At 49.8% G+C, this 26,171-nt stretch overlaps 1 protein-coding gene across 1 annotated transcript in view; it reads right to left on the bottom strand.

The window, feature by feature from the left end:
• LOC146796556 (cytochrome P450 3A21-like) overlaps window positions 1–26,171 on the bottom strand; it is a 248,516-nt gene that overhangs the window by 177,031 nt on the left and 45,314 nt on the right. Inside the window, exon 3 of the mRNA XM_085629192.1 lies at window positions 21,316–21,368. Within this exon, the coding sequence (XP_085485318.1) occupies window positions 21,316–21,368 (53 nt within the window). The remainder of the gene's footprint in view (window positions 1–21,315; window positions 21,369–26,171) is intronic.

The following is a 26,171-nucleotide window of genomic DNA, read 5'->3' as shown; positions in this document are numbered from 1 at the left end:
GTAATGTGCAGGGTTCAAAAGAAATCTTGGTTTTTCTGAACATTTATAATCAGAAACAGTCATTATGTTTTGTATCTCTGTTACATTGTAATACTTTCAATAAAAAAATCTGAATGAAAAGAGATCCTGAGTATTAGACAATTTTTGTTGCTACTCAATTTCATCACTGCTATAATAAGGCAACTAATCCAGGTTTTGGGCCAGGAATATCATACTCCCTATTTACCTAAGGCTCTTGAACGTTACCTATGAAGTGCAGGGAAACAATGCTTTTAGGCACTTTGGAGAATATGTACCCCAAGAGTATCTGAGTGCATCTCCTGATCAGAGCCACAAAGAAAGCCATTGTTACAAGAGAACAGTCAGGCTTCAAAAAGTATCTTTTAACCCTAGAAAATGTTTCTGTTCTAAAAAGATATGTTCGAACCAGCGGTGAACCGGTCTATACAGCTTCTACTGATTTTTCAACAGCATTTAACTGTGTCGATAAATCAATTCTTTGGGGGAAAAATGTGTTTCGTTGGATATGGAGACATTATCAGGCTACTGATATTAACAATTGCCCTCCACTCTTCCACTTGGTGTCAGGTGCCAATGGGAGCAGAAAGAGTACAGTTCCTGCAGACAGGGTCACAGAAAGGTTCAAAGCAGTGATGTATTTTAGCTCCTCCACTGTGCTCACTATACTTACATAATCTACCACAAATATTACTGTATTTACATAGTTTTCCTCCTGAGCTCCAAGTGCAATCTCTCCATATTTTAATGTATGCTGATTGCGCAATAATTTTCAACCTAACTCCACTAGGTCTCGAACCTGGTCTGGACAAGCTGTATGGAATCTGTATGGAAAGCAAACTTGTGGCTTTTAGTGGTAGAATAAAATATGTACCATACAGTTGGGTCCTGGGCCATGAAACAATCAAATCTGTTTAAACGTATGCTTAACTAGGAAGAGTGTTCTCCATGATTTAAGTGGTAAACATCGTCTTAACTGAGTGGAAACCCATGGTTGGAGTTTAAGTTCCTTTAATAAAGCATTAGACAAAAAGCCCTTTAAATATGCAACTCTTGTTTGTAAGGCTAAATCTCTGCAACAATGTGCAACAATGCTTTATACAGGACAGTAAAGCACATAAACGCTGAATCATGGACCTTCTAGTACATAACCTTTGCTCTTTGGGGTCCTCTGTCCTGGGTCAAGAACTAAGAGCCTGATTACGATGATGGTGGGACAGCCACCGCCAGCCCATCGGTGGCAGTCCCACCGCCATCGCAATATTGTTTTCCGGCTGCCCCATTAGGATGGTAGGCGGATGGGTGGCGGTCAGAGAGACCAACCGCCACGGATCTGACAGGCTCAAGGAGCCCGTCTAACCATTGGAGGAAACATCAATCCCTACAATGGTGGGGGTGCCTGCCAGGCACCGCCGTAGGAATTATGATGTACCTCCCCACCAGCTGTTTCATTGTGGTTTCCCCACCATGAAAAGGCTGGCGGAAAGGGACTTTGGGGGCATGTAGCGGGCCTCTTCCCCCCTGGCCCTCAGTCTTTGGTTTAGGGGGTCACCTATGGTGCACCCCTACATACCCTGCACCGTGTGGCAGTCACTGCATGTTGCCTGCCACATAGTGCAGGGCTATGTGAAATGTCCATTTTTTGCACTGATGGGTGTCCTGCACACCGCAGCACCCGCCACAATACAAAATATAGACATTGCGCCCGTCGTGGTGGCAGTCGCATCCTAATTCGGCTGGCGAGACCACCAACTTGTGGTCAGGCGGTCCCTTTACCAAATGGATGGTGGTCGGATGTAAGTCCGACCGCCATCCTAATGAGGCCCTATGACTGGAATCTGGACTGTTAAGAAACCATGTTTCTGCCTCAGCTGTCGTGATTTGCTATGGCTAGTGTTTGCCTCATTTTATGAAGGGATCACTGAAGCAGTTATGTTAATGAGATCTTGGTTCTTGTCACAAAAACAAAGCTCATTCCTTATGGATTTTAAAGTGGTAGATAGGAGAGATAGGATTGTTAATGATAGTGCTTTACAGCCAGAGCCATAAAAGGGGATTTCAAATCGACATGTTATGCTGCAGGTATGATGCCTGCTCACTCCATGCTAATGTATCTATGCAATGGTGCACTAGTTGTTATGACACTCAAGTGTGTCGAAGGGGCCTATTTATTAGAGCAATATTGTACTGCAAGAATGGAAGATGGAATATTTAGGTCCACCAGTGCTATGAACAACCAACTTGGACTTGAATTCTTACAGGGTCACAGAGAAAAGCTCACTGTCAGCACAATGGCTGACCACAACATACGCAAACCCAACACCGGATGCTTCTATGACTGTTGATGAATCTCCTTATCTGACCTCAGCTGTCTGGAGTTATAAGATCAACGTTGATAGGAGCGAATGAGCTGTATGTTATGTGTAATGGTGATGTAGAACATCAGCTGGGCATGGAGACGCAGGATCCAGTGGACAAAGACACCAGTCATTCTTCAAGAGGTATAATTCACAGGAATAAATTGAGTTAAGGGCAAGTGTGGACACGGGGGTCATAAATAAGGTCAAAGTGTTGCTGGTGATCCCCAGAGGGCTACCATATGGTTACTGGAGGGGATGGCTAATAGAGGTCAAGTCAAGTAGGATTTCTCAGTGGCTAAGTGCTGTGGCAAATGAGGAACATGAGCTACATGACCATGAGGAAACAGCAAGGAGTGAATGCAGCGATTGTTAAACGTTTTTTAATAAATCATTGGGCGCCATATAGAGGGACATCAGGGATACTCAGTCAGTGGTTATAAACAGTTTGGTGACCAAGACAGTGTTGTAATCTTACAGAAGCATCTTGCTGTGCTAGAGGAAATGTGAGATGCTCAGCATCAGGAGAATTTTTTTGCCATGTCACATATCACATGACGGAGAGTCAGATATTGGAATATCTCCTTAGAATGTGCTTCCCCTTAATAATGACAGTGATGGCTTAAGTAGTGGTCAGTGTGCTAGGGAGAGCACCCTGTCTTCCTATTTGTTTGTGCTTGTTAGACCTGGCACCTTGGCGTGAGTTTCCCTTCCACTTTTTGATGGTGTGCCTCGACTGTTTTGCTGGTGTTGTCCGCTCAGGGCACTGCGCCACGGCTAATCCGTGCCGCAGTGCAAGTGCTCCCTAAGTAAAGTGTACCTGTAATTGATGTTCATGATTGGTTGATTGGATTCACTGTCAGTCCCCAGTAGAATGCACCAGGGGTGCCAGGGCTTGTGAATGCCAATGCTGCTGGTGGGCTTGCAGCGCTGGTTGCGCCACCCACGGAAGCGGCCTTGTAAAGTGTGTCTAGGGTCTGCCACCGCAGACCCTGTGCGCGGTCCGGGACCGTCGCGCTGACTGCGCAAGTGCCCCCACTTGCCAGTCCCTAAACCTTCCCTTACCTACATATTAGCCACCCCTCTGGTAGGCCCAAGGGCAGGGTGCATTGTAGGCATAAGGTAGGACATGCCCTGATGTGTGTGGCATGTCTTAGTAGTGAATTACAGCCATTGTCGTTTTTCACTATTGAAGGCTACCTGCTCTCCATAGGCCAGAATGGGCTGCCGGGGTCACGCCAACGCTGTGACCCCAGTGGACTCAGAGAGCATGGTAGAGTGTCAAGTTTGGTATGCCTGAACTCAGAATAATAAAATACTTCTTGTAGTCAAGTTTATTTTAGTATCCTGGGTTTGTAAATACTACTTTTAGAAAGTTAGTATTTACTGACCTGACCATCTCAGTCCGCCTCTGCTGTGTGTATGTGTTCTGCCTGGCAACAGTGAGGAGCAGGGTTGGGGAATCCCCAGAGACAGGTTGGCTGCCAGGTGGTGGGTAGAGAGATTACACCTGGATGGGTGGGAGGAGTACACCTTGACTCTTGAATAGACCTGTGCTCTGCCACCACAAAGCCGGCGCCACCCCCTGTGGGGCGGCTGATGTCTCTGCCCTGCTACTGAAAGGAAAGAGCAGAGTCACCATAACAAAGTGCTCCAGAACTGGACTGAGCCAGGCCTAGGCCCCCTGGCGCTAAAGAACAAAAGAACCATGGTATAAAAGTAGGAGCCTGGCTCCTAAGAAATCAGAATCCTGTTTACCACAAAGGACCTCTGCCCGACTAGAAGGAGAAGAAGACGCCGGAGGAGCTGGCCTGCTGCTTGCCTTGCTGAGAGAGGAGAGGAAGAGACTTACTGAAAAGACTTTGCTACTTTGTGCTTGAACATTCTCCAAGGGCTTGATCTGAGCTTGCCCCCTGAACTGAACCCCAGGAACAGTGGGTTCTCTGTGCTTCTTGCTCGTCCTCCAATTCGAGCCGTGTGTGCATCCCGCCGGAAAAGAGACTGCGCCCCTCATCGCCCCTCCTAGGGCCGTGACACCCAGAAGCTCGCCTGCCTCAAACCCGTGAGAGCCCCGCTCCATCCCGAGCCGCTCTCTGTCCCCGGGCCAGGCCGCCTGCATCCCTGTCACCGCCTGCTACTGGAGCGCGCTGACCGCGCTATCACCCCTCCTGCCGGAAGCCGTCCGACGACTGTGATCTACGCCGGGTCACCCAGCTGCACTGACTGTGCCCTGTGGCCCCGCTTCGCTATCCTCGGACATCTCAGGCCGCGCCGCCCCCGCTGTGGAGACCCTCCTGCACCGCCGTGCTAAAGGGTCGCGGGCCGCGCCTGCCTACTTGCCCACACCTGCTGATTGAGGACCCAAGAACACTTCCCAAGCTGAGAGTCGCACCGACCTGTGCCGACTCTCCACATCACGAAAGAAGTTCCAGTATCGGGCTCGGGGCCCGCAACGCCTTATTTCCCCGTTCCCAGGAGTCGATCCCTGTGAGTACTGGAACTGCAAGTAAAGAGACTACAAAGTATCCATTTGAAACAACGAACCAAGAACATTTGCCTGCTGTATAACCTGGTGGCCTAGCGAAAACGTTATTGGTCTTGTGATAAGTCTGTTGAGATATATATACCGTATTTTTACATAAAGAAGCGTATTTTTATATATATCCAAGCCTGGTGTCCGTTTCTGGGGGGATTGATGTATTTACTGTGTGTATGATTGTAAGTGCTTAACCAACAACGCCTGAGGAATCGCCTTGGCTGCTCACGCCACGCACCTAGAGGGTGAGCAAGGGTCATTCGCGAGGGGTTATCCTGCGCCCTGACGTGGAGGAGAGGGTTCCTGCTTGACACAAGGGCAACCTTGCGCCAACCAGAGATCCCCGACTCTAACATTGTTGGCAGCGGCTGGGATTTCGGATTTGCACTTGTAATTTGCATACAGTGAATTATTAATCACCAGATAGTGAGAGCAGACCAAATAACGCAGCCACAGGTTTAACTTTGTTGAGACATCTGCCATTACTGCAACCATGCCTGGCTCACACTCCGCTGGGAGAGCACTCTCTGTGATTTCTGGAATCGATGAGGTGGATTGGGAGAGACTGGAAGGCTACACGATGGAGCAATTGAAAGGCTACAGTGTACAATTCAGAGTCCCCCATGCTGGATGCAAGAGGAAGCCCCAGTACACCAAGGCGTTGAGAGCCTGGAAGGAGTCACGAGACCTACGGAATGCGGGGGACATCGTTCCACCCGACAACCTTGAGGAGCCCAGCAGAGTCCGGTCACCAGAGGAGCTGGCAGACAGGGCAGCAGACAGGGCGCATGCAATGGAGATGGCAAAGTTGGCAGGACAGATGGAAATGGAAAAGCAGAAGTTGGCCCTGGAGGCACAACAACGCCAAATGGATCATGATATCAGATTGAAGGAGTTGGAGCTGAAGGCGAAAAGTTTGGACACCGCTCCTTCTGGTGGCAGCACTCCACCAGCGCAGGTAGAGTCCAAGGTGTACATCCCCAAAGATGTAGTAAAGGAGTATTTCAGAAAGGATGACATAGGGCAGTGGTTTAGGGCCTACGAGGTGGCCATGTCCTCACACCGGGTCCCTGAGAAAGACTGGGGAGCGGGGTTGTGGGGAAGGTTCCTTGCTGAAGGGCGTGACACACTGTTAGATTTACCCTTAGATCTCCAAACCTCATACCCCCATATGAAGGAAGCTTTAATGACCAGGTATGGGTTAACTCCGGAGCTATATAGACAGCGGTTCAGGGAGACGAAGAAGATCCCTGAGAGTACGTATGTGGAATATGTGACCTTTTTCTGCAGAGCGCTGGATGGTTGGGTGAAGGGTAGCAAAGTGAATGATTATCAAGGGCTGCTTGATTTAATTGCATGGGAGCACTTGTCCAGTCAATGTTTTCCTGAGCTACGCCAGCACCTGATAGATAGCAAGCTGTCCAACCCGAGGAAGCTTGCTGAGGAGGCGGACCGCTGGCTCAGCACCAGGGTCCACAAGGGTCAAGTGGGAGACTCCGCCAAAGGTGGGCAGGGTCCCCAGCAGAAGAGTGGGGGGGACAAGGGTAAACAGAAGGGGTTCCAAAAAGGCCCCCAAAGTAATTCCCAAGGGAACCAGCAGAAGGGTTCTCAGCCTCCCCCACCCCCGCAGCAGAACGGGGCCCCGACAGGTAGACCTGTTCCAAAGGGGCCCTTCAATTGTTATAAGTGTGGTGATCCGGGTCACATTGCCTCTGATCCTAAGTGTCGCCTGTTTGGTAAGACCGCACCCACTGGTGCTTCCCCCCGGCAAGTAGCTAGTGTTAACTTTGGGGAGGAGGTAGCAGTCCAGGAGGGTGGGGGTCCCGGGCAGATGACCCTAGTCTCGCTAGGAGACAGTGAGATGGTCCCTGTAACCTACCTGCCCTCTAACACTAAGAAATATGGGCAAGTGGTGACCATCAATGGAAAGAAGGTTGAGGCTCTTAGAGATACAGGAGCCAGCGTGACCTCGGTGAGGCAACACCTGGTGTCTCAAGAGCAAATTGTACCCAATGCCTACTGTAGGGTTGTCAATGCTGACAACGTAGAGAGTCGTTGTCCAATGGCTCAAGTTCCCTTTGAGTGGGGGGAGGTCTCTGGTACTCTACAAGTCGCTGTGAGAACTGACATGCCTGTAGACTGTCTGCTAGGGAACGACCTGGAGAGTTCCCCTTGGGAAAAGGTGGAGAAGACCACGCATCTGAGGATGGTGGGTCTACCCGACTGGGCGGGCGTGACCACCCGGTCCATGGCAGCCAGTAGGGGTGTTGAGAAGGTCCAGGAACCGGCCTTAGGGAGAAGGCGCAGGAGGCGCGGGAAACCGGCCCCCGAAGTTCCCACGGCCCGGGAGGAAGTAGACCCTGAGGGGGATGCTCTGGAGCCTACCGGGGAACAGATTGCCGAACTGGGAGATCTGCCTGAGCTGACCCATTGGCAGCAAGAAGGAGGTCCCTCCAGGGAGGAATTCTGCAGGGAGCAGAAAGAATGCCCTTCTCTCGTGGGTATGCGGCAACAGGCTGCAGACCAGGCCAATGGTGTTCAGGCCAAAACACACTACGTGTACTGGGAGAGTGACCTCCTGTATTCCGAGCCTAAGGCTGCTGAACCTGGGTCAGCCCGTGTGCTGGTGGTACCCCAGAAGTTCAGAACCTTCCTACTGGGGCTGGCTCACGATGTGCCTTTAGCAGGACATTTGGGGATGGACAAGACCTATGACAGGCTTGTCACCCACTTTTACTGGCCCCAAATGCACAAGAATTCCGATTCCTACTGCAGAACCTGTCAGACTTGCCAGGCAAGTGGTAAGAGCGGAGGGAAGCACAAGGCTCCTCTGCAACCTTTCCCTGTGGTCGGTACGCCATTCCAACGAGTGGGTATTGACATTGTGGGGCCTCTGGACCCCAAGACAGCCCTGGGCAACAGGTTCATCCTGGTCTTGGTGGACCATGCCACCCGGTACCCTGAAGCCATCCCTCTGAGGACAGTGACGGCCCCCGTGGTGGGACGGGCACTGATGGGAATTTTCTCCCGAGTGGGATTCCCTCTAGAGGTGGTGAGCGACAGGGGGACCAATTTCATATCCACATATATGAAATCCCTGTGGAAGGAGTGTGGGGTAACTTACAAGTTCACCACTCCTTACCATCCCCAAGGAAATGGGTTGGTTGAGAGATTCAACCGAACCCTCAAAGGCATGATCGTGGGCCTGGACGGTCCAATGAGGCGTAAGTGGGACGTCCTCTTGCCATGCCTGCTCTTCGCTTACCGAGAGGTGCCACAGAAGTCTCTAGGGTTCAGCCCCTTTGAGCTTCTGTATGGTCACCCGGTAAGAGGACCTCTGAGTTTGGTAAAGGAAGGCTGGGAGCAATCTCCCAGGAAACCTCCCCAGAATGTATATAGTTACATGCTGGCCTTCCGAAACCAGACTCGGCGTTTCAAGCAACTTGCTGAGGCAAATCTGGAAGCCAGCCAGGAGGAGATGAAGCAGTGGTACGACCGGAATGCCACTCTGGTAGAGCTTCAACCTGGACAAAAGGTGTGGGTCTTGGCCCCAGTGGAGCCGTGTGCACTTCAGGATAAGTGGACAGGTCCATTTGAGGTTGTGGAGCGCAAAAGTCCTATCACCTACTTGGTGGACATGCAGACTCCCAGGAACCCTTTGAGGGTCCTACATGTTAACCGCCTTAAGCCCCACTTAGAGAGGACCGAAGTGGGCATGCTGCTGGCCACTGATGATGGAATGGAAGAGGAGACCGAGCCTCTTCCCGACCTCTTAGTGGCCTCTGAGAAAGATGGGTCAGTGGAAGGAGTTAACCTCTCACCCTCCCTGACGCCCGAACAACAGGGAGATTGCCGCCACTTGCTGGGACAATTTTCCGACCGATTCTCCCTGGTTCCTGGTGTCACAGATTGGTGCGTCCATGATGTGGACACAGGAGACAGCTTACCTGTAAAGCACAAGGCTTACAGGGTAACTGACAGGGTCAGAGCCTGCATTAAGGAGGAGGTCTCCAAAATGCTTGCGCTAGGGGTGGTTGAGTCCTCCAGCAGTCCTTGGTCCAGCCCCGTGGTCTTGGTCCCCAAAGCTGCTGCGCCGGGAGCCACACCTGAACTCCGGTTCTGTGTGGACTACAGAGGACTCAATTCAGTCACGAAGACTGACGCGCACCCCATCCCCAGAGCTGATGAGCTCATTGATCGGCTGGGGGCTGCCCGGTTCCTCAGCACGTTTGATTTAACGTCTGGGTACTGGCAGATCGCCTTGACCGATGGGGCCAAAGAGAGGTCAGCATTCTCTACACCAGATGGGCACTTCCAGTTCCGAGTCATGCCATTTGGGATGAAGAATGCCCCTGCCACCTTTCAGAGGTTGGTCAACCAGGTACTGGTTGGGCTGGATGCGTTCAGTGCCGCCTACCTGGATGACATCGCAGTGTTCAGTGCCACCTGGCCTGAACACCTGCGCCACCTCTGGGAAGTGTTGATGGCGCTGCGCCGAGCAGGCCTCACGATCAAGGCAAGCAAGTGCCAGATCGGGCAGGGTTCCGTGGTGTACTTGGGACACCAAGTGGGGAGTGGCAAGGTGGCACCCTTGCAACCCAAAATTGAGACCATCCTGGCTTGGGAACCCCCCAAGACGCAGACCGCAGTGAGGGCCTTCCTGGGGCTCACTGGGTACTACAGGAGGTTTGTCAAGGGCTATGGAACGATCGTTGCCCCCTTGACAGAGCTGACTTCCAAGAAGCAGCCCAGGAACGTGATTTGGACTGACACCTGTCAGAAAGCTTTCGACACCCTGAAGACTGCCATGTGCACGGCGCCCGTGCTCTTGGCCCCTGACTTCTCCAAGGAATTCCTAGTACAGACAGACGCTTCAGAGCATGGTGTAGGGGCTGTTCTTTCACAGATGACTGAGGAGGGCTGGGACCAACCCGTAGCCTTCATCAGTAGGAGGTTACTTCCACGGGAAAGTAGGTGGAGTGCAATTGAGCGAGAAGCATTTGCTGTGGTCTGGGCGCTGAAGAAGCTAAGACCCTACTTGTTTGGGTCTCACTTCCGGGTTCAGACGGACCACAGGCCCCTCAGATGGTTGATGCAAATGAGGGGTGAAAACCCGAAGCTGTTGAGGTGGTCCATCTCCCTACAGGGTATGGACTTTACGGTGGAACACCGTCCTGGTACAGATCACGCCAACGCTGACGGTCTGTCCAGGTATTTCCGCCTTAGTGACGAGGAACCCCCTGGGCAAGGGTAGTTCTCCCCACATTTCAGCTGGAGGGGACACGTGTTAGACCTGGCACCTTGGCGTGAGTTTCCCTTCCACTTTTTGATGGTGTGCCTCGACTGTTTTGCTGGTGTTGTCCGCTCAGGGCACTGCGCCACGGCTAATCCGTGCCGCAGTGCAAGTGCTCCCTAAGTAAAGTGTACCTGTAATTGATGTTCATGATTGGTTGATTGGATTCACTGTCAGTCCCCAGTAGAATGCACCAGGGGTGCCAGGGCTTGTGAATGCCAATGCTGCTGGTGGGCTTGCAGCGCTGGTTGCGCCACCCACGGAAGCGGCCTTGTAAAGTGTGTCTAGGGTCTGCCACCGCAGACCCTGTGCGCGGTCCGGGACCGTCGCGCTGACTGCGCAAGTGCCCCCACTTGCCAGTCCCTAAACCTTCCCTTACCTACATATTAGCCACCCCTCTGGTAGGCCCAAGGGCAGGGTGCATTGTAGGCATAAGGTAGGACATGCCCTGATGTGTGTGGCATGTCTTAGTAGTGAATTACAGCCATTGTCGTTTTTCACTATTGAAGGCTACCTGCTCTCCATAGGCCAGAATGGGCTGCCGGGGTCACGCCAACGCTGTGACCCCAGTGGACTCAGAGAGCATGGTAGAGTGTCAAGTTTGGTATGCCTGAACTCAGAATAATAAAATACTTCTTGTAGTCAAGTTTATTTTAGTATCCTGGGTTTGTAAATACTACTTTTAGAAAGTTAGTATTTACTGACCTGACCATCTCAGTCCGCCTCTGCTGTGTGTATGTGTTCTGCCTGGCAACAGTGAAGAGCAGGGTTGGGGAATCCCCAGAGACAGGTTGGCTGCCAGGTGGTGGGTAGAGAGATTACACCTGGATGGGTGGGAGGAGTACACCTTGACTCTTGAATAGACCTGTGCTCTGCCACCACAAAGCCGGCGCCACCCCCTGTGGGGCGGCTGATGTCTCTGCCCTGCTACTGAAAGGAAAGAGCAGAGTCACCATAACAAAGTGCTCCAGAACTGGACTGAGCCAGGCCTAGGCCCCCTGGCGCTAAAGAACAAAAGAACCATGGTATAAAAGTAGGAGCCTGGCTCCTAAGAAATCAGAATCCTGTTTACCACAAAGGACCTCTGCCCGACTAGAAGGAGAAGAAGACGCCGGAGGAGCTGGCCTGCTGCTTGCCTTGCTGAGAGAGGAGAGGAAGAGACTTACTGAAAAGACTTTGCTACTTTGTGCTTGAACATTCTCCAAGGGCTTGATCTGAGCTTGCCCCCTGAACTGAACCCCAGGAACAGTGGGTTCTCTGTGCTTCTTGCTCGTCCTCCAATTCGAGCCGTGTGTGCATCCCGCCGGAAAAGAGACTGCGCCCCTCATCGCCCCTCCTAGGGCCGTGACACCCAGAAGCTCGCCTGCCTCAAACCCGTGAGAGCCCCGCTCCATCCCGAGCCGCTCTCTGTCCCCGGGCCAGGCCGCCTGCATCCCTGTCACCGCCTGCTACTGGAGCGCGCTGACCGCGCTATCACCCCTCCTGCCGGAAGCCGTCCGACGACTGTGATCTACGCCGGGTCACCCAGCTGCACTGACTGTGCCCTGTGGCCCCGCTTCGCTATCCTCGGACATCTCAGGCCGCGCCGCCCCCGCTGTGGAGACCCTCCTGCACCGCCGTGCTAAAGGGTCGCGGGCCGCGCCTGCCTACTTGCCCACACCTGCTGATTGAGGACCCAAGAACACTTCCCAAGCTGAGAGTCGCACCGACCTGTGCCGACTCTCCACATCACGAAAGAAGTTCCAGTATCGGGCTCGGGGCCCGCAACGCCTTATTTCCCCGTTCCCAGGAGTCGATCCCTGTGAGTACTGGAACTGCAAGTAAAGAGACTACAAAGTATCCATTTGAAACAACGAACCAAGAACATTTGCCTGCTGTATAACCTGGTGGCCTAGCGAAAACGTTATTGGTCTTGTGATAAGTCTGTTGAGATATATATACCGTATTTTTACATAAAGAAGCGTATTTTTATATATATCCAAGCCTGGTGTCCGTTTCTGGGGGGATTGATGTATTTACTGTGTGTATGATTGTAAGTGCTTAACCAACAACGCCTGAGGAATCGCCTTGGCTGCTCACGCCACGCACCTAGAGGGTGAGCAAGGGTCATTCGCGAGGGGTTATCCTGCGCCCTGACGTGGAGGAGAGGGTTCCTGCTTGACACAAGGGCAACCTTGCGCCAACCAGAGATCCCCGACTCTAACATTGTTGGCAGCGGCTGGGATTTCGGATTTGCACTTGTAATTTGCATACAGTGAATTATTAATCACCAGATAGTGAGAGCAGACCAAATAACGCAGCCACAGGTTTAACTTTGTTGAGACATCTGCCATTACTGCAACCATGCCTGGCTCACACTCCGCTGGGAGAGCACTCTCTGTGATTTCTGGAATCGATGAGGTGGATTGGGAGAGACTGGAAGGCTACACGATGGAGCAATTGAAAGGCTACAGTGTACAATTCAGAGTCCCCCATGCTGGATGCAAGAGGAAGCCCCAGTACACCAAGGCGTTGAGAGCCTGGAAGGAGTCACGAGACCTACGGAATGCGGGGGACATCGTTCCACCCGACAACCTTGAGGAGCCCAGCAGAGTCCGGTCACCAGAGGAGCTGGCAGACAGGGCAGCAGACAGGGCGCATGCAATGGAGATGGCAAAGTTGGCAGGACAGATGGAAATGGAAAAGCAGAAGTTGGCCCTGGAGGCACAACAACGCCAAATGGATCATGATATCAGATTGAAGGAGTTGGAGCTGAAGGCGAAAAGTTTGGACACCGCTCCTTCTGGTGGCAGCACTCCACCAGCGCAGGTAGAGTCCAAGGTGTACATCCCCAAAGATGTAGTAAAGGAGTATTTCAGAAAGGATGACATAGGGCAGTGGTTTAGGGCCTACGAGGTGGCCATGTCCTCACACCGGGTCCCTGAGAAAGACTGGGGAGCGGGGTTGTGGGGAAGGTTCCTTGCTGAAGGGCGTGACACACTGTTAGATTTACCCTTAGATCTCCAAACCTCATACCCCCATATGAAGGAAGCTTTAATGACCAGGTATGGGTTAACTCCGGAGCTATATAGACAGCGGTTCAGGGAGACGAAGAAGATCCCTGAGAGTACGTATGTGGAATATGTGACCTTTTTCTGCAGAGCGCTGGATGGTTGGGTGAAGGGTAGCAAAGTGAATGATTATCAAGGGCTGCTTGATTTAATTGCATGGGAGCACTTGTCCAGTCAATGTTTTCCTGAGCTACGCCAGCACCTGATAGATAGCAAGCTGTCCAACCCGAGGAAGCTTGCTGAGGAGGCGGACCGCTGGCTCAGCACCAGGGTCCACAAGGGTCAAGTGGGAGACTCCGCCAAAGGTGGGCAGGGTCCCCAGCAGAAGAGTGGGGGGGACAAGGGTAAACAGAAGGGGTTCCAAAAAGGCCCCCAAAGTAATTCCCAAGGGAACCAGCAGAAGGGTTCTCAGCCTCCCCCACCCCCGCAGCAGAACGGGGCCCCGACAGGTAGACCTGTTCCAAAGGGGCCCTTCAATTGTTATAAGTGTGGTGATCCGGGTCACATTGCCTCTGATCCTAAGTGTCGCCTGTTTGGTAAGACCGCACCCACTGGTGCTTCCCCCCGGCAAGTAGCTAGTGTTAACTTTGGGGAGGAGGTAGCAGTCCAGGAGGGTGGGGGTCCCGGGCAGATGACCCTAGTCTCGCTAGGAGACAGTGAGATGGTCCCTGTAACCTACCTGCCCTCTAACACTAAGAAATATGGGCAAGTGGTGACCATCAATGGAAAGAAGGTTGAGGCTCTTAGAGATACAGGAGCCAGCGTGACCTCGGTGAGGCAACACCTGGTGTCTCAAGAGCAAATTGTACCCAATGCCTACTGTAGGGTTGTCAATGCTGACAACGTAGAGAGTCGTTGTCCAATGGCTCAAGTTCCCTTTGAGTGGGGGGAGGTCTCTGGTACTCTACAAGTCGCTGTGAGAACTGACATGCCTGTAGACTGTCTGCTAGGGAACGACCTGGAGAGTTCCCCTTGGGAAAAGGTGGAGAAGACCACGCATCTGAGGATGGTGGGTCTACCCGACTGGGCGGGCGTGACCACCCGGTCCATGGCAGCCAGTAGGGGTGTTGAGAAGGTCCAGGAACCGGCCTTAGGGAGAAGGCGCAGGAGGCGCGGGAAACCGGCCCCCGAAGTTCCCACGGCCCGGGAGGAAGTAGACCCTGAGGGGGATGCTCTGGAGCCTACCGGGGAACAGATTGCCGAACTGGGAGATCTGCCTGAGCTGACCCATTGGCAGCAAGAAGGAGGTCCCTCCAGGGAGGAATTCTGCAGGGAGCAGAAAGAATGCCCTTCTCTCGTGGGTATGCGGCAACAGGCTGCAGACCAGGCCAATGGTGTTCAGGCCAAAACACACTACGTGTACTGGGAGAGTGACCTCCTGTATTCCGAGCCTAAGGCTGCTGAACCTGGGTCAGCCCGTGTGCTGGTGGTACCCCAGAAGTTCAGAACCTTCCTACTGGGGCTGGCTCACGATGTGCCTTTAGCAGGACATTTGGGGATGGACAAGACCTATGACAGGCTTGTCACCCACTTTTACTGGCCCCAAATGCACAAGAATTCCGATTCCTACTGCAGAACCTGTCAGACTTGCCAGGCAAGTGGTAAGAGCGGAGGGAAGCACAAGGCTCCTCTGCAACCTTTCCCTGTGGTCGGTACGCCATTCCAACGAGTGGGTATTGACATTGTGGGGCCTCTGGACCCCAAGACAGCCCTGGGCAACAGGTTCATCCTGGTCTTGGTGGACCATGCCACCCGGTACCCTGAAGCCATCCCTCTGAGGACAGTGACGGCCCCCGTGGTGGGACGGGCACTGATGGGAATTTTCTCCCGAGTGGGATTCCCTCTAGAGGTGGTGAGCGACAGGGGGACCAATTTCATATCCACATATATGAAATCCCTGTGGAAGGAGTGTGGGGTAACTTACAAGTTCACCACTCCTTACCATCCCCAAGGAAATGGGTTGGTTGAGAGATTCAACCGAACCCTCAAAGGCATGATCGTGGGCCTGGACGGTCCAATGAGGCGTAAGTGGGACGTCCTCTTGCCATGCCTGCTCTTCGCTTACCGAGAGGTGCCACAGAAGTCTCTAGGGTTCAGCCCCTTTGAGCTTCTGTATGGTCACCCGGTAAGAGGACCTCTGAGTTTGGTAAAGGAAGGCTGGGAGCAATCTCCCAGGAAACCTCCCCAGAATGTATATAGTTACATGCTGGCCTTCCGAAACCAGACTCGGCGTTTCAAGCAACTTGCTGAGGCAAATCTGGAAGCCAGCCAGGAGGAGATGAAGCAGTGGTACGACCGGAATGCCACTCTGGTAGAGCTTCAACCTGGACAAAAGGTGTGGGTCTTGGCCCCAGTGGAGCCGTGTGCACTTCAGGATAAGTGGACAGGTCCATTTGAGGTTGTGGAGCGCAAAAGTCCTATCACCTACTTGGTGGACATGCAGACTCCCAGGAACCCTTTGAGGGTCCTACATGTTAACCGCCTTAAGCCCCACTTAGAGAGGACCGAAGTGGGCATGCTGCTGGCCACTGATGATGGAATGGAAGAGGAGACCGAGCCTCTTCCCGACCTCTTAGTGGCCTCTGAGAAAGATGGGTCAGTGGAAGGAGTTAACCTCTCACCCTCCCTGACGCCCGAACAACAGGGAGATTGCCGCCACTTGCTGGGACAATTTTCCGACCGATTCTCCCTGGTTCCTGGTGTCACAGATTGGTGCGTCCATGATGTGGACACAGGAGACAGCTTACCTGTAAAGCACAAGGCTTACAGGGTAACTGACAGGGTCAGAGCCTGCATTAAGGAGGAGGTCTCCAAAATGCTTGCGCTAGGGGTGGTTGAGTCCTCCAGCAGTCCTTGGTCCAGCCCCGTGGTCTTGGTCCCCAAAGCTGCTGCGCCGGGAGCCACACCTGAACTCCGGTTCTGTGTGGACTACAGAGGACTCAATTCAGTCACGAAGACTGACGCGCACCCCATCCCCAGAGCTGATGAGCTCATTGATCGGCTGGGGGCTGCCCGGTTCCTCAGCACGTTTGATTTAACGTCTGGGTACTGGCAGATCGCCTTGACCGATGGGGCCAAAGAGAGGTCAGCATTCTCTACACCAGATGGGCACTTCCAGTTCCGAGTCATGCCATTTGGGATGAAGAATGCCCCTGCCACCTTTCAGAGGTTGGTCAACCAGGTACTGGTTGGGCTGGATGCGTTCAGTGCCGCCTACCTGGATGACATCGCAGTGTTCAGTGCCACCTGGCCTGAACACCTGCGCCACCTCTGGGAAGTGTTGATGGCGCTGCGCCGAGCAGGCCTCACGATCAAGGCAAGCAAGTGCCAGATCGGGCAGGGTTCCGTGGTGTACTTGGGACACCAAGTGGGGAGTGGCAAGGTGGCACCCTTGCAACCCAAAATTGAGACCATCCTGGCTTGGGAACCCCCCAAGACGCAGACCGCAGTGAGGGCCTTCCTGGGGCTCACTGGGTACTACAGGAGGTTTGTCAAGGGCTATGGAACGATCGTTGCCCCCTTGACAGAGCTGACTTCCAAGAAGCAGCCCAGGAACGTGATTTGGACTGACACCTGTCAGAAAGCTTTCGACACCCTGAAGACTGCCATGTGCACGGCGCCCGTGCTCTTGGCCCCTGACTTCTCCAAGGAATTCCTAGTACAGACAGACGCTTCAGAGCATGGTGTAGGGGCTGTTCTTTCACAGATGACTGAGGAGGGCTGGGACCAACCCGTAGCCTTCATCAGTAGGAGGTTACTTCCACGGGAAAGTAGGTGGAGTGCAATTGAGCGAGAAGCATTTGCTGTGGTCTGGGCGCTGAAGAAGCTAAGACCCTACTTGTTTGGGTCTCACTTCCGGGTTCAGACGGACCACAGGCCCCTCAGATGGTTGATGCAAATGAGGGGTGAAAACCCGAAGCTGTTGAGGTGGTCCATCTCCCTACAGGGTATGGACTTTACGGTGGAACACCGTCCTGGTACAGATCACGCCAACGCTGACGGTCTGTCCAGGTATTTCCGCCTTAGTGACGAGGAACCCCCTGGGCAAGGGTAGTTCTCCCCACATTTCAGCTGGAGGGGACACGTGTTAGACCTGGCACCTTGGCGTGAGTTTCCCTTCCACTTTTTGATGGTGTGCCTCGACTGTTTTGCTGGTGTTGTCCGCTCAGGGCACTGCGCCACGGCTAATCCGTGCCGCAGTGCAAGTGCTCCCTAAGTAAAGTGTACCTGTAATTGATGTTCATGATTGGTTGATTGGATTCACTGTCAGTCCCCAGTAGAATGCACCAGGGGTGCCAGGGCTTGTGAATGCCAATGCTGCTGGTGGGCTTGCAGCGCTGGTTGCGCCACCCACGGAAGCGGCCTTGTAAAGTGTGTCTAGGGTCTGCCACCGCAGACCCTGTGCGCGGTCCGGGACCGTCGCGCTGACTGCGCAAGTGCCCCCACTTGCCAGTCCCTAAACCTTCCCTTACCTACATATTAGCCACCCCTCTGGTAGGCCCAAGGGCAGGGTGCATTGTAGGCATAAGGTAGGACATGCCCTGATGTGTGTGGCATGTCTTAGTAGTGAATTACAGCCATTGTCGTTTTTCACTATTGAAGGCTACCTGCTCTCCATAGGCCAGAATGGGCTGCCGGGGTCACGCCAACGCTGTGACCCCAGTGGACTCAGAGAGCATGGTAGAGTGTCAAGTTTGGTATGCCTGAACTCAGAATAATAAAATACTTCTTGTAGTCAAGTTTATTTTAGTATCCTGGGTTTGTAAATACTACTTTTAGAAAGTTAGTATTTACTGACCTGACCATCTCAGTCCGCCTCTGCTGTGTGTATGTGTTCTGCCTGGCAACAGTGAAGAGCAGGGTTGGGGAATCCCCAGAGACAGGTTGGCTGCCAGGTGGTGGGTAGAGAGATTACACCTGGATGGGTGGGAGGAGTACACCTTGACTCTTGAATAGACCTGTGCTCTGCCACCACAAAGCCGGCGCCACCCCCTGTGGGGCGGCTGATGTCTCTGCCCTGCTACTGAAAGGAAAGAGCAGAGTCACCATAACAAAGTGCTCCAGAACTGGACTGAGCCAGGCCTAGGCCCCCTGGCGCTAAAGAACAAAAGAACCATGGTATAAAAGTAGGAGCCTGGCTCCTAAGAAATCAGAATCCTGTTTACCACAAAGGACCTCTGCCCGACTAGAAGGAGAAGAAGACGCCGGAGGAGCTGGCCTGCTGCTTGCCTTGCTGAGAGAGGAGAGGAAGAGACTTACTGAAAAGACTTTGCTACTTTGTGCTTGAACATTCTCCAAGGGCTTGATCTGAGCTTGCCCCCTGAACTGAACCCCAGGAACAGTGGGTTCTCTGTGCTTCTTGCTCGTCCTCCAATTCGAGCCGTGTGTGCATCCCGCCGGAAAAGAGACTGCGCCCCTCATCGCCCCTCCTAGGGCCGTGACACCCAGAAGCTCGCCTGCCTCAAACCCGTGAGAGCCCCGCTCCATCCCGAGCCGCTCTCTGTCCCCGGGCCAGGCCGCCTGCATCCCTGTCACCGCCTGCTACTGGAGCGCGCTGACCGCGCTATCACCCCTCCTGCCGGAAGCCGTCCGACGACTGTGATCTACGCCGGGTCACCCAGCTGCACTGACTGTGCCCTGTGGCCCCGCTTCGCTATCCTCGGACATCTCAGGCCGCGCCGCCCCCGCTGTGGAGACCCTCCTGCACCGCCGTGCTAAAGGGTCGCGGGCCGCGCCTGCCTACTTGCCCACACCTGCTGATTGAGGACCCAAGAACACTTCCCAAGCTGAGAGTCGCACCGACCTGTGCCGACTCTCCACATCACGAAAGAAGTTCCAGTATCGGGCTCGGGGCCCGCAACGCCTTATTTCCCCGTTCCCAGGAGTCGATCCCTGTGAGTACTGGAACTGCAAGTAAAGAGACTACAAAGTATCCATTTGAAACAACGAACCAAGAACATTTGCCTGCTGTATAACCTGGTGGCCTAGCGAAAACGTTATTGGTCTTGTGATAAGTCTGTTGAGATATATATACCGTATTTTTACATAAAGAAGCGTATTTTTATATATATCCAAGCCTGGTGTCCGTTTCTGGGGGGATTGATGTATTTACTGTGTGTATGATTGTAAGTGCTTAACCAACAACGCCTGAGGAATCGCCTTGGCTGCTCACGCCACGCACCTAGAGGGTGAGCAAGGGTCATTCGCGAGGGGTTATCCTGCGCCCTGACGTGGAGGAGAGGGTTCCTGCTTGACACAAGGGCAACCTTGCGCCAACCAGAGATCCCCGACTCTAACAGTGCTGCAGCACACTTCTGGATCCTTATGTGCTTCCAGGGAGCGAGCTATTGAGAATGCTACAACCGCTAGTGTGCAGCCTTACTGGCTTCAAGCATGACATGGTTTTCCAGCCATTTACCACAGTGGCATCAGAGTTGTTCACAGCAATCCTTTTCCCATGGCAGTCTATAAAGTTTCAGGTTCTTACAGAACACCCTTAAACGTTCTCAGATGTTTATGGGAGGCAGGTGGATCAGGATTTGAATGAAGATTTCCGATTGTATTGATATGGTTCTCAAATTTCCCAGAACTGACCCATCTGTGACCATTGCTTTATCCCAATGTAGTTTACTGCATGCTGGAGTGGGGCCGAGATCTTCTGCCAAAAGAGGGAGGATGCAGATCATCTAACAGAAGCAGAGTTCACTATGGAGTGTGAAACACCAAGTGGATAGGGTCTGATGTAAGGAACCTGCTTTGCTACTCACTTTAAACATTATTAGTGGGGCCCGAAAAGGAAGGGATGCAAGCCTGCTAGGTTTATAAGAGCGGGAGAAGGTTCAGAACCATTCAGCTAGAACAGCTTTGATTTAGCCTCCTCACTTTTGTTTCCTTCTCTCCATTGGTGGCAAATCATAGGTCAAACAGCACAAGGTTACAGTCTATCTCCACAGGTGCAGCCCCATCCACTTTTGGGCTGCATTACGATGCCAGTCGGACGAGTGTCTGACCGGCATTGTTTCGGAAACGTGACCGCCCAACAAGGATTCGGAGGCCCCACTTCCCTAATTATAATGAGACTGCCTTTACGGCACGCAGAAAGCTGCAATAGGAAAAATACACTTTGCAACTTCCGTGGACCTTAAGGCAGGCGCCGCACGATACATGGATGCTTCAGGGAGCACCACAGGTGCACACCAGGGCCCATAGCGGAGACCCAGGGGGCATGGCGGCCCTGCTAGGAGCCGCTAAATTCCCTTTCCTTCTGCCTTTCTATTCTGGTTGGACTGCCATAGAAAGGTAGAGGGGAAGGGACACAATTAGAGTGGGTTAGGGTTATACATAAAAAAGGATTATTTTCCTTTTCCCATCTCTTGCAGAGGTGGTACCTATCGGTGAAATGCACTCTAGCTTTTTTGACGAGGCACAGGGATACCCTTATTGGTTTTGTAACTTTGGTTTTGGGTGAACGTATCCTTTTTCTTCCTTTGAGAACAGAAAGATCTCCTTTTCCCTCCATACAGGTTGGTCCACTCACCTCCCATACCATTGTTTTTAAGGCAATGCTAGCAATGTCACATGTTTTTGCCTATCTAATTGGTAGTCAGCGCCTTGATGCCAACATTTCTGGCCAATCTCATATGAGAGTGTTAAACAGATATTTATAACAAGTAGTAATACAAGTATCTTTATAACACCTGCTTTGATGATCACAACAGAAGAAAATATTGATTGCCTGACACTTTGCTTTCATGAGTGTTCCACTTTTATATATGTGACTTGCTGCTCATGTAGTCCTATAAAAAACATTTCAAATTGCTATTTAATTCTGAGAATTAAACCAGCCTATTACAAGTCCATTAATCTGTATTCAAGAATAGCAGTCATTGGCAAACTATACCATGACAATACATTTTACCCCTGTGGTGTTGCCACACCTCCAAAATGTCAAAAAGGAACTGAGAAAAACAGATTTTACAGACAAATAACTAGGACACTATAGCATACAACTGTGAACAAAAATTGTAATGGCCAAAGAATAAACAAATAACTTAAACTTACCCCCAGACTTTTCCATATTTTTTAAAACACTCCATGTCAAACTCCAATATACCCTAAAAAGGAAGATACGGCAAGGTGATTAACAATGAAAGTGCAAGAGAAATGAATATACAATAGTTACATTTGATTTAAATAATGTTGATCCAAAAGATGAAGGAAACAGATTTTCAGCATTTCCCTTTGAATTTGGGACACAAGTTCTTATTAATTTGCAATAAGCCAAGCCATCAACCAAACATCTAATAAAAATGGTCAAGTGCAGCTTTGTGGCTGGTAATTGGGAAAAGGCACTTATTGACATGGTGATGATTACACTCAATTACAAATAGTGGAAAGTCTAAAAGCTGCTAATCAGGGGGTAACCTTTTTAAGGAGTGACATCCAGAGCTTCCGGTCACAAACCACTTCTGCGTTCAAGAATATTATTATTAGGGCTGCCTATTTCCCAATATGGGCAACTATTTTTTCCAAAGACAAGAAATCTAATAATTCTAATAAAGGTGGTAGGTCATCCAAATTAGCACCGTCCATTGACTTAAATGTTATGCTTTTCCACTCACATTGACCATCTCCAAATATTATCAGAAAAAAAACGTTGTGGTAAGTTATATAAATTAATATGTATTTCTCTTTATAAGTCGGAAGTCCTTTTAAATGCTTTAAAAGGGGAAATATATCAAAATTGTTAAATACGATACCAGACCTGACCAATATTCACAGGAGTCATTGCAGAAAGGTAGAATTCCTGGAGGCCAAAATTGGCACACAAGAAAAATGCACTAGGGTTACCCTCTCCAACACAACAATACCCTTTGTGTTCTACAACTTTCTCCACATTTCCGCGATATGGGTATAAAATATAACTTGAATATGATGTGCATTATCCAGCTTATTTACAGCCACCTTAAATTAATGCTCTACATAACACTGTGGATCAGTTTCACCACAACTCACTACATGGATGATTCAGTACCCTTACTGGTTCAAGTCTGTATAATGCTTCTATAGCAAACCACTTAAACAAATCAATTATACCTGAGAGGTAATATATGTTTTGAACAACAGAACAAGTGATAAGGCTGATAACACCTGGACCAGCTGGAATTGTACTGGTGGGGTTCTTGAATAAACAATTAACCACCCATACACAAGAATGGTTATGAAACAGGAGGCCTAACTCATGTGTGTCTTTCAAATCAAATTGGTGCACATGAAATATTGCAGACTAGTGTAGACATATAGAAAACTGAGAAGATGACATCTTCCTTCAGCTTCTTTCTAAATTATGTTTTTGCATGTCTGCAGTAATACGGGCACATCTCTTATTTGACATTTCAAGGTTATACTGTCTTTGGCATCAGGTCTGCACTCTCAACCCATGAACACAGTAAAGGTGGAGTCCTTACAGTGAGAAAGACCTCTAGTGTTGCACTAGTCCTGGTTTAGTTTCCAATTATAAAAATGTTCTCATTTCAAGTGCAACCAATATCAAGATGTTATTTTTTATCTTTTCTTGTAATAAATGTAGGTCTCATGCCTACCAAATGAACATGTAATCCCCTTGCATGTAAACTTATTATATTCATAATATGTACACTTTCCTACTGTGTGCACAGGTGATTTCAACAGTTTTTTATTTGGGACATAAGACTATGATGTTAATTTCTATGCCTGCAACAAACTATTTGGCTTCGCCCCTCTGTGTTTCTTAAGTCTAGAAGTAATCCAAGTGACGAAGAGGTCTACTTTGAGCTTATGAGTGCGTATCAGAGATCACTGAAAGACAGATTGCCACTGGATCCACCTCTTGACTTCACCCATATATCTCTCTGCGGTCCCTGAACTTTCTTTGACTATACTTGTGTCTTTGGCTGGTGTTCTGACCAAGTCTATGATTATACATTCATCCATAGCTTTGATAGCAAACATTTTCTTATAGCGCATTGTTTTCTCTTGGATGAATGAGCCTGTAATAGTTAGAAACATACCCTGATCTATTTGTGGCATCTGAACAAATGGTGCCATAAAGAGGACTCAAGCTAACTTGAATAAAATTCTAACCTGGTCCAACAGTATAGATAAGACCTTTACAAGATCAATGTTGTTGACAAGCTTTCAGTTTGGGGACATGTGTAATATTGTCTCTGGACTTGACTGTCTAGTGACAAGCCCACCATCAGTAGTCCCACCTGTCCTCAGAGTAATTCTACATTTTATTCCTCTCCTGAATCCTGGTTTAAAGGTGACTGCATTAAAAGTAAAAAGCTGGGGTCCTCCTTGGTGCGATTTAAAGGGTGGGACTTTATTGGGTTGCCGCGTCTTGATGATGTTTAGGGTGGTCAACATATGAAATCCATTCAAGAACTCCCGATGGAATATTAGAAGCCATCCTCCTAATTCTATCGATATCTACAGCTCAGGCATGCCCTACATGCTCATAGTGACGAGTTTCAGGATCTCCCGGAATACAGTCCCCTGGAAAACAAGATCCTCATGGGCCACTTGGGCAAGGGCGGGATATCCCAGATTTATAGATCCCTTGTGATACACTCACCAACCTCACTACTTTCGGTGAAAGAACAGTGTGGAGGGTTTGGTAGGACCTTTAATTGAAGCAGACTGGCATGACGGTTGCATGGCTCAACGCTCACTAACCAACTCAGATAGACTCTGCTTTTTCCAATTTAAATACCTCCATCAGGACTATATGACCCCTCTACGACTGTGCAGGGTGGGGCTGACGGACTAACTGGCATTTCATAGGTGCAGGAACCTAGCATGGGATTTTTTCCATATTGTGTGGCAATGTCCTGTGATACAAAGATTTTAGTCTGCTGTTTTAGCTATGTTATCTGCTGTGATGGGTATGACTATAGATGTTGATCCGAAAATTGCTTTACTTGTGTTCTTGGATGAATTGAGGGGGCCCAAACGGGGACTGGACTTTGGTTGGCCTGGGCACTCTACTGGCTAAAAGTGACACTGAACCTCCTCTGTGGCCCCTTCACTAGAGGTGTGGACAAATGAGATGAATTGGAGTGGCAAATTGGAGGAGACGATTTATGTGGCCAGGGGGTGCCCCAAATATATGATAAAGTCTGGAAAAAGTGGTCGGAATACCACACGCTGTCGATTTGACTACCATTCATAGCACCTGTTGTTTACGTTGGGGAGTTATTTTGTGGGACTCGTTCCATCTCCTTGTGATATCACTGCAGCTTTTTGTGTCTATTCCCTTACTGTACAATGCAAAAGTCTAATATTTACCTGAAAAATAACAATAAAATGTTTCTATAAAAAAAGTAAAAAGCTCTGCTATTTAACACATTTGCCAACACACAAAATGACATAAAGATTAAAATAGATGTCTGAAGTTACTGACAAATACACCAAAATAGGAGGAAAAAGAATGGGTATCTCTTCTTGACATATCTTCCAAGAAGACTCGGCAAAATGCATCCACTCTGATTGAGGCATAAGTGAAAAAGACTAGCACACCCCAATCAATAACACCCACTCAATGTTAAATTAATTTCCTTGTGACCTGCTTGAATGGTGGACTACCTTATTTTCAGAGATACAACTGTTGATGAGGATTCTTTTTTGCAATTTTTATTTATATCAATTTATTCACAAGTTATAATCATGTTCCTCTCAACACCTGAAGGTTTAGGGCCTGATTCAGATCTTGGCAGGCGGGCTTGTGGCAGACATCCCTTCTACTGAATTATAAAACCCATAAAATATAATGTGATTTATATTTCGGCAGACAAGATAACCATCACCGTTGTGATGGAGTAACCTGTTTGCCAAGATCTAAATCAAGCCGTTTATTCAGCCATGTGCCGGTTAGGTTGTACAAATGAATAAAGTTGCAGTCTACTGTTGTTTCACTGAGCTTAGTAATGCTTCTAACAGGTTTGACAGAAGAAACTTTAGACCAAGATGAAAGCCCAGAACATTAGCCCCATGCTACTGTATTTTATATAAAAGCTATGTGAATCGATATGGGTACCAATAGAAATTGATAATTATTCGGAATATATAAATTGGATGCCAACCAGCACTGATTTCAAGTTGGACTGCATCTTGTCCCCCACACCTTAATCTAAGTGCCTGACTGATCTATTTTCCTAGTTGCTATGCTTAAATGGCATCCCCCTAACTTGGGCAGCAAAACGTTATGGCACATGCCAATGAACTCATATCAATGAGTAAGACCCCTCTTAAGCTTCAGTGGATCTTGGATTTTGTTTACCAGTATTGTAAAGCAAATGGCCTTATGATGAATATACATACAACTAAAATTATGACATTTGGTATATCTGGGAAGATTACCTGGCCAGTTAAAGGTAGACATCTGGAGACCAATCAAAGATATGATTATTTTGGCCATTACCATGTCCTTTAATCTATCTTGGTGAAAACAATTGGCTTCATTAAATAATGTAAACTCATCAATCTGATATTGAGGTAATTTGTTTTTCAAAATTCAACAGATTCTTACACTATAGTTTTGAATGTTTTTATTGCCATCATTGCCCCTGTTCTTCTTTATTGTTCTAACCTATAAAAAGGTCAACTCAGTGCGGAATTTGGAATATCTTGGAGTGTTGGATCCTAGGAGTATTTTAGGGTTAGACAGAGTACTTACTCCACTTGAAACTATGACTTAAATAGTGTTAAAATCATAGTTAAAATGTGTGATAAGATGACTCCTCTTTATCAAATTTATCCAGAGCTGGCCTCATTTGCTCTCTCTCTGTCCGATCCCTTCTTTGGGAGGTGCTTGAAAGAAGTCACAAATGCACCCATCTTTATTTATAATGAACTTACTCAGTAACTAAGAGTTAAAT

Source organism: Triturus cristatus, chromosome 10 (genome assembly GCF_964204655.1).
Source record: "Triturus cristatus chromosome 10, aTriCri1.1, whole genome shotgun sequence".
Lineage (NCBI taxonomy): Eukaryota > Metazoa > Chordata > Amphibia > Caudata > Salamandridae > Triturus > Triturus cristatus.
The sequence above is the reverse complement of the archived record's forward strand: the minus strand, read 5'-3'. Positions and strand labels throughout refer to the sequence as shown.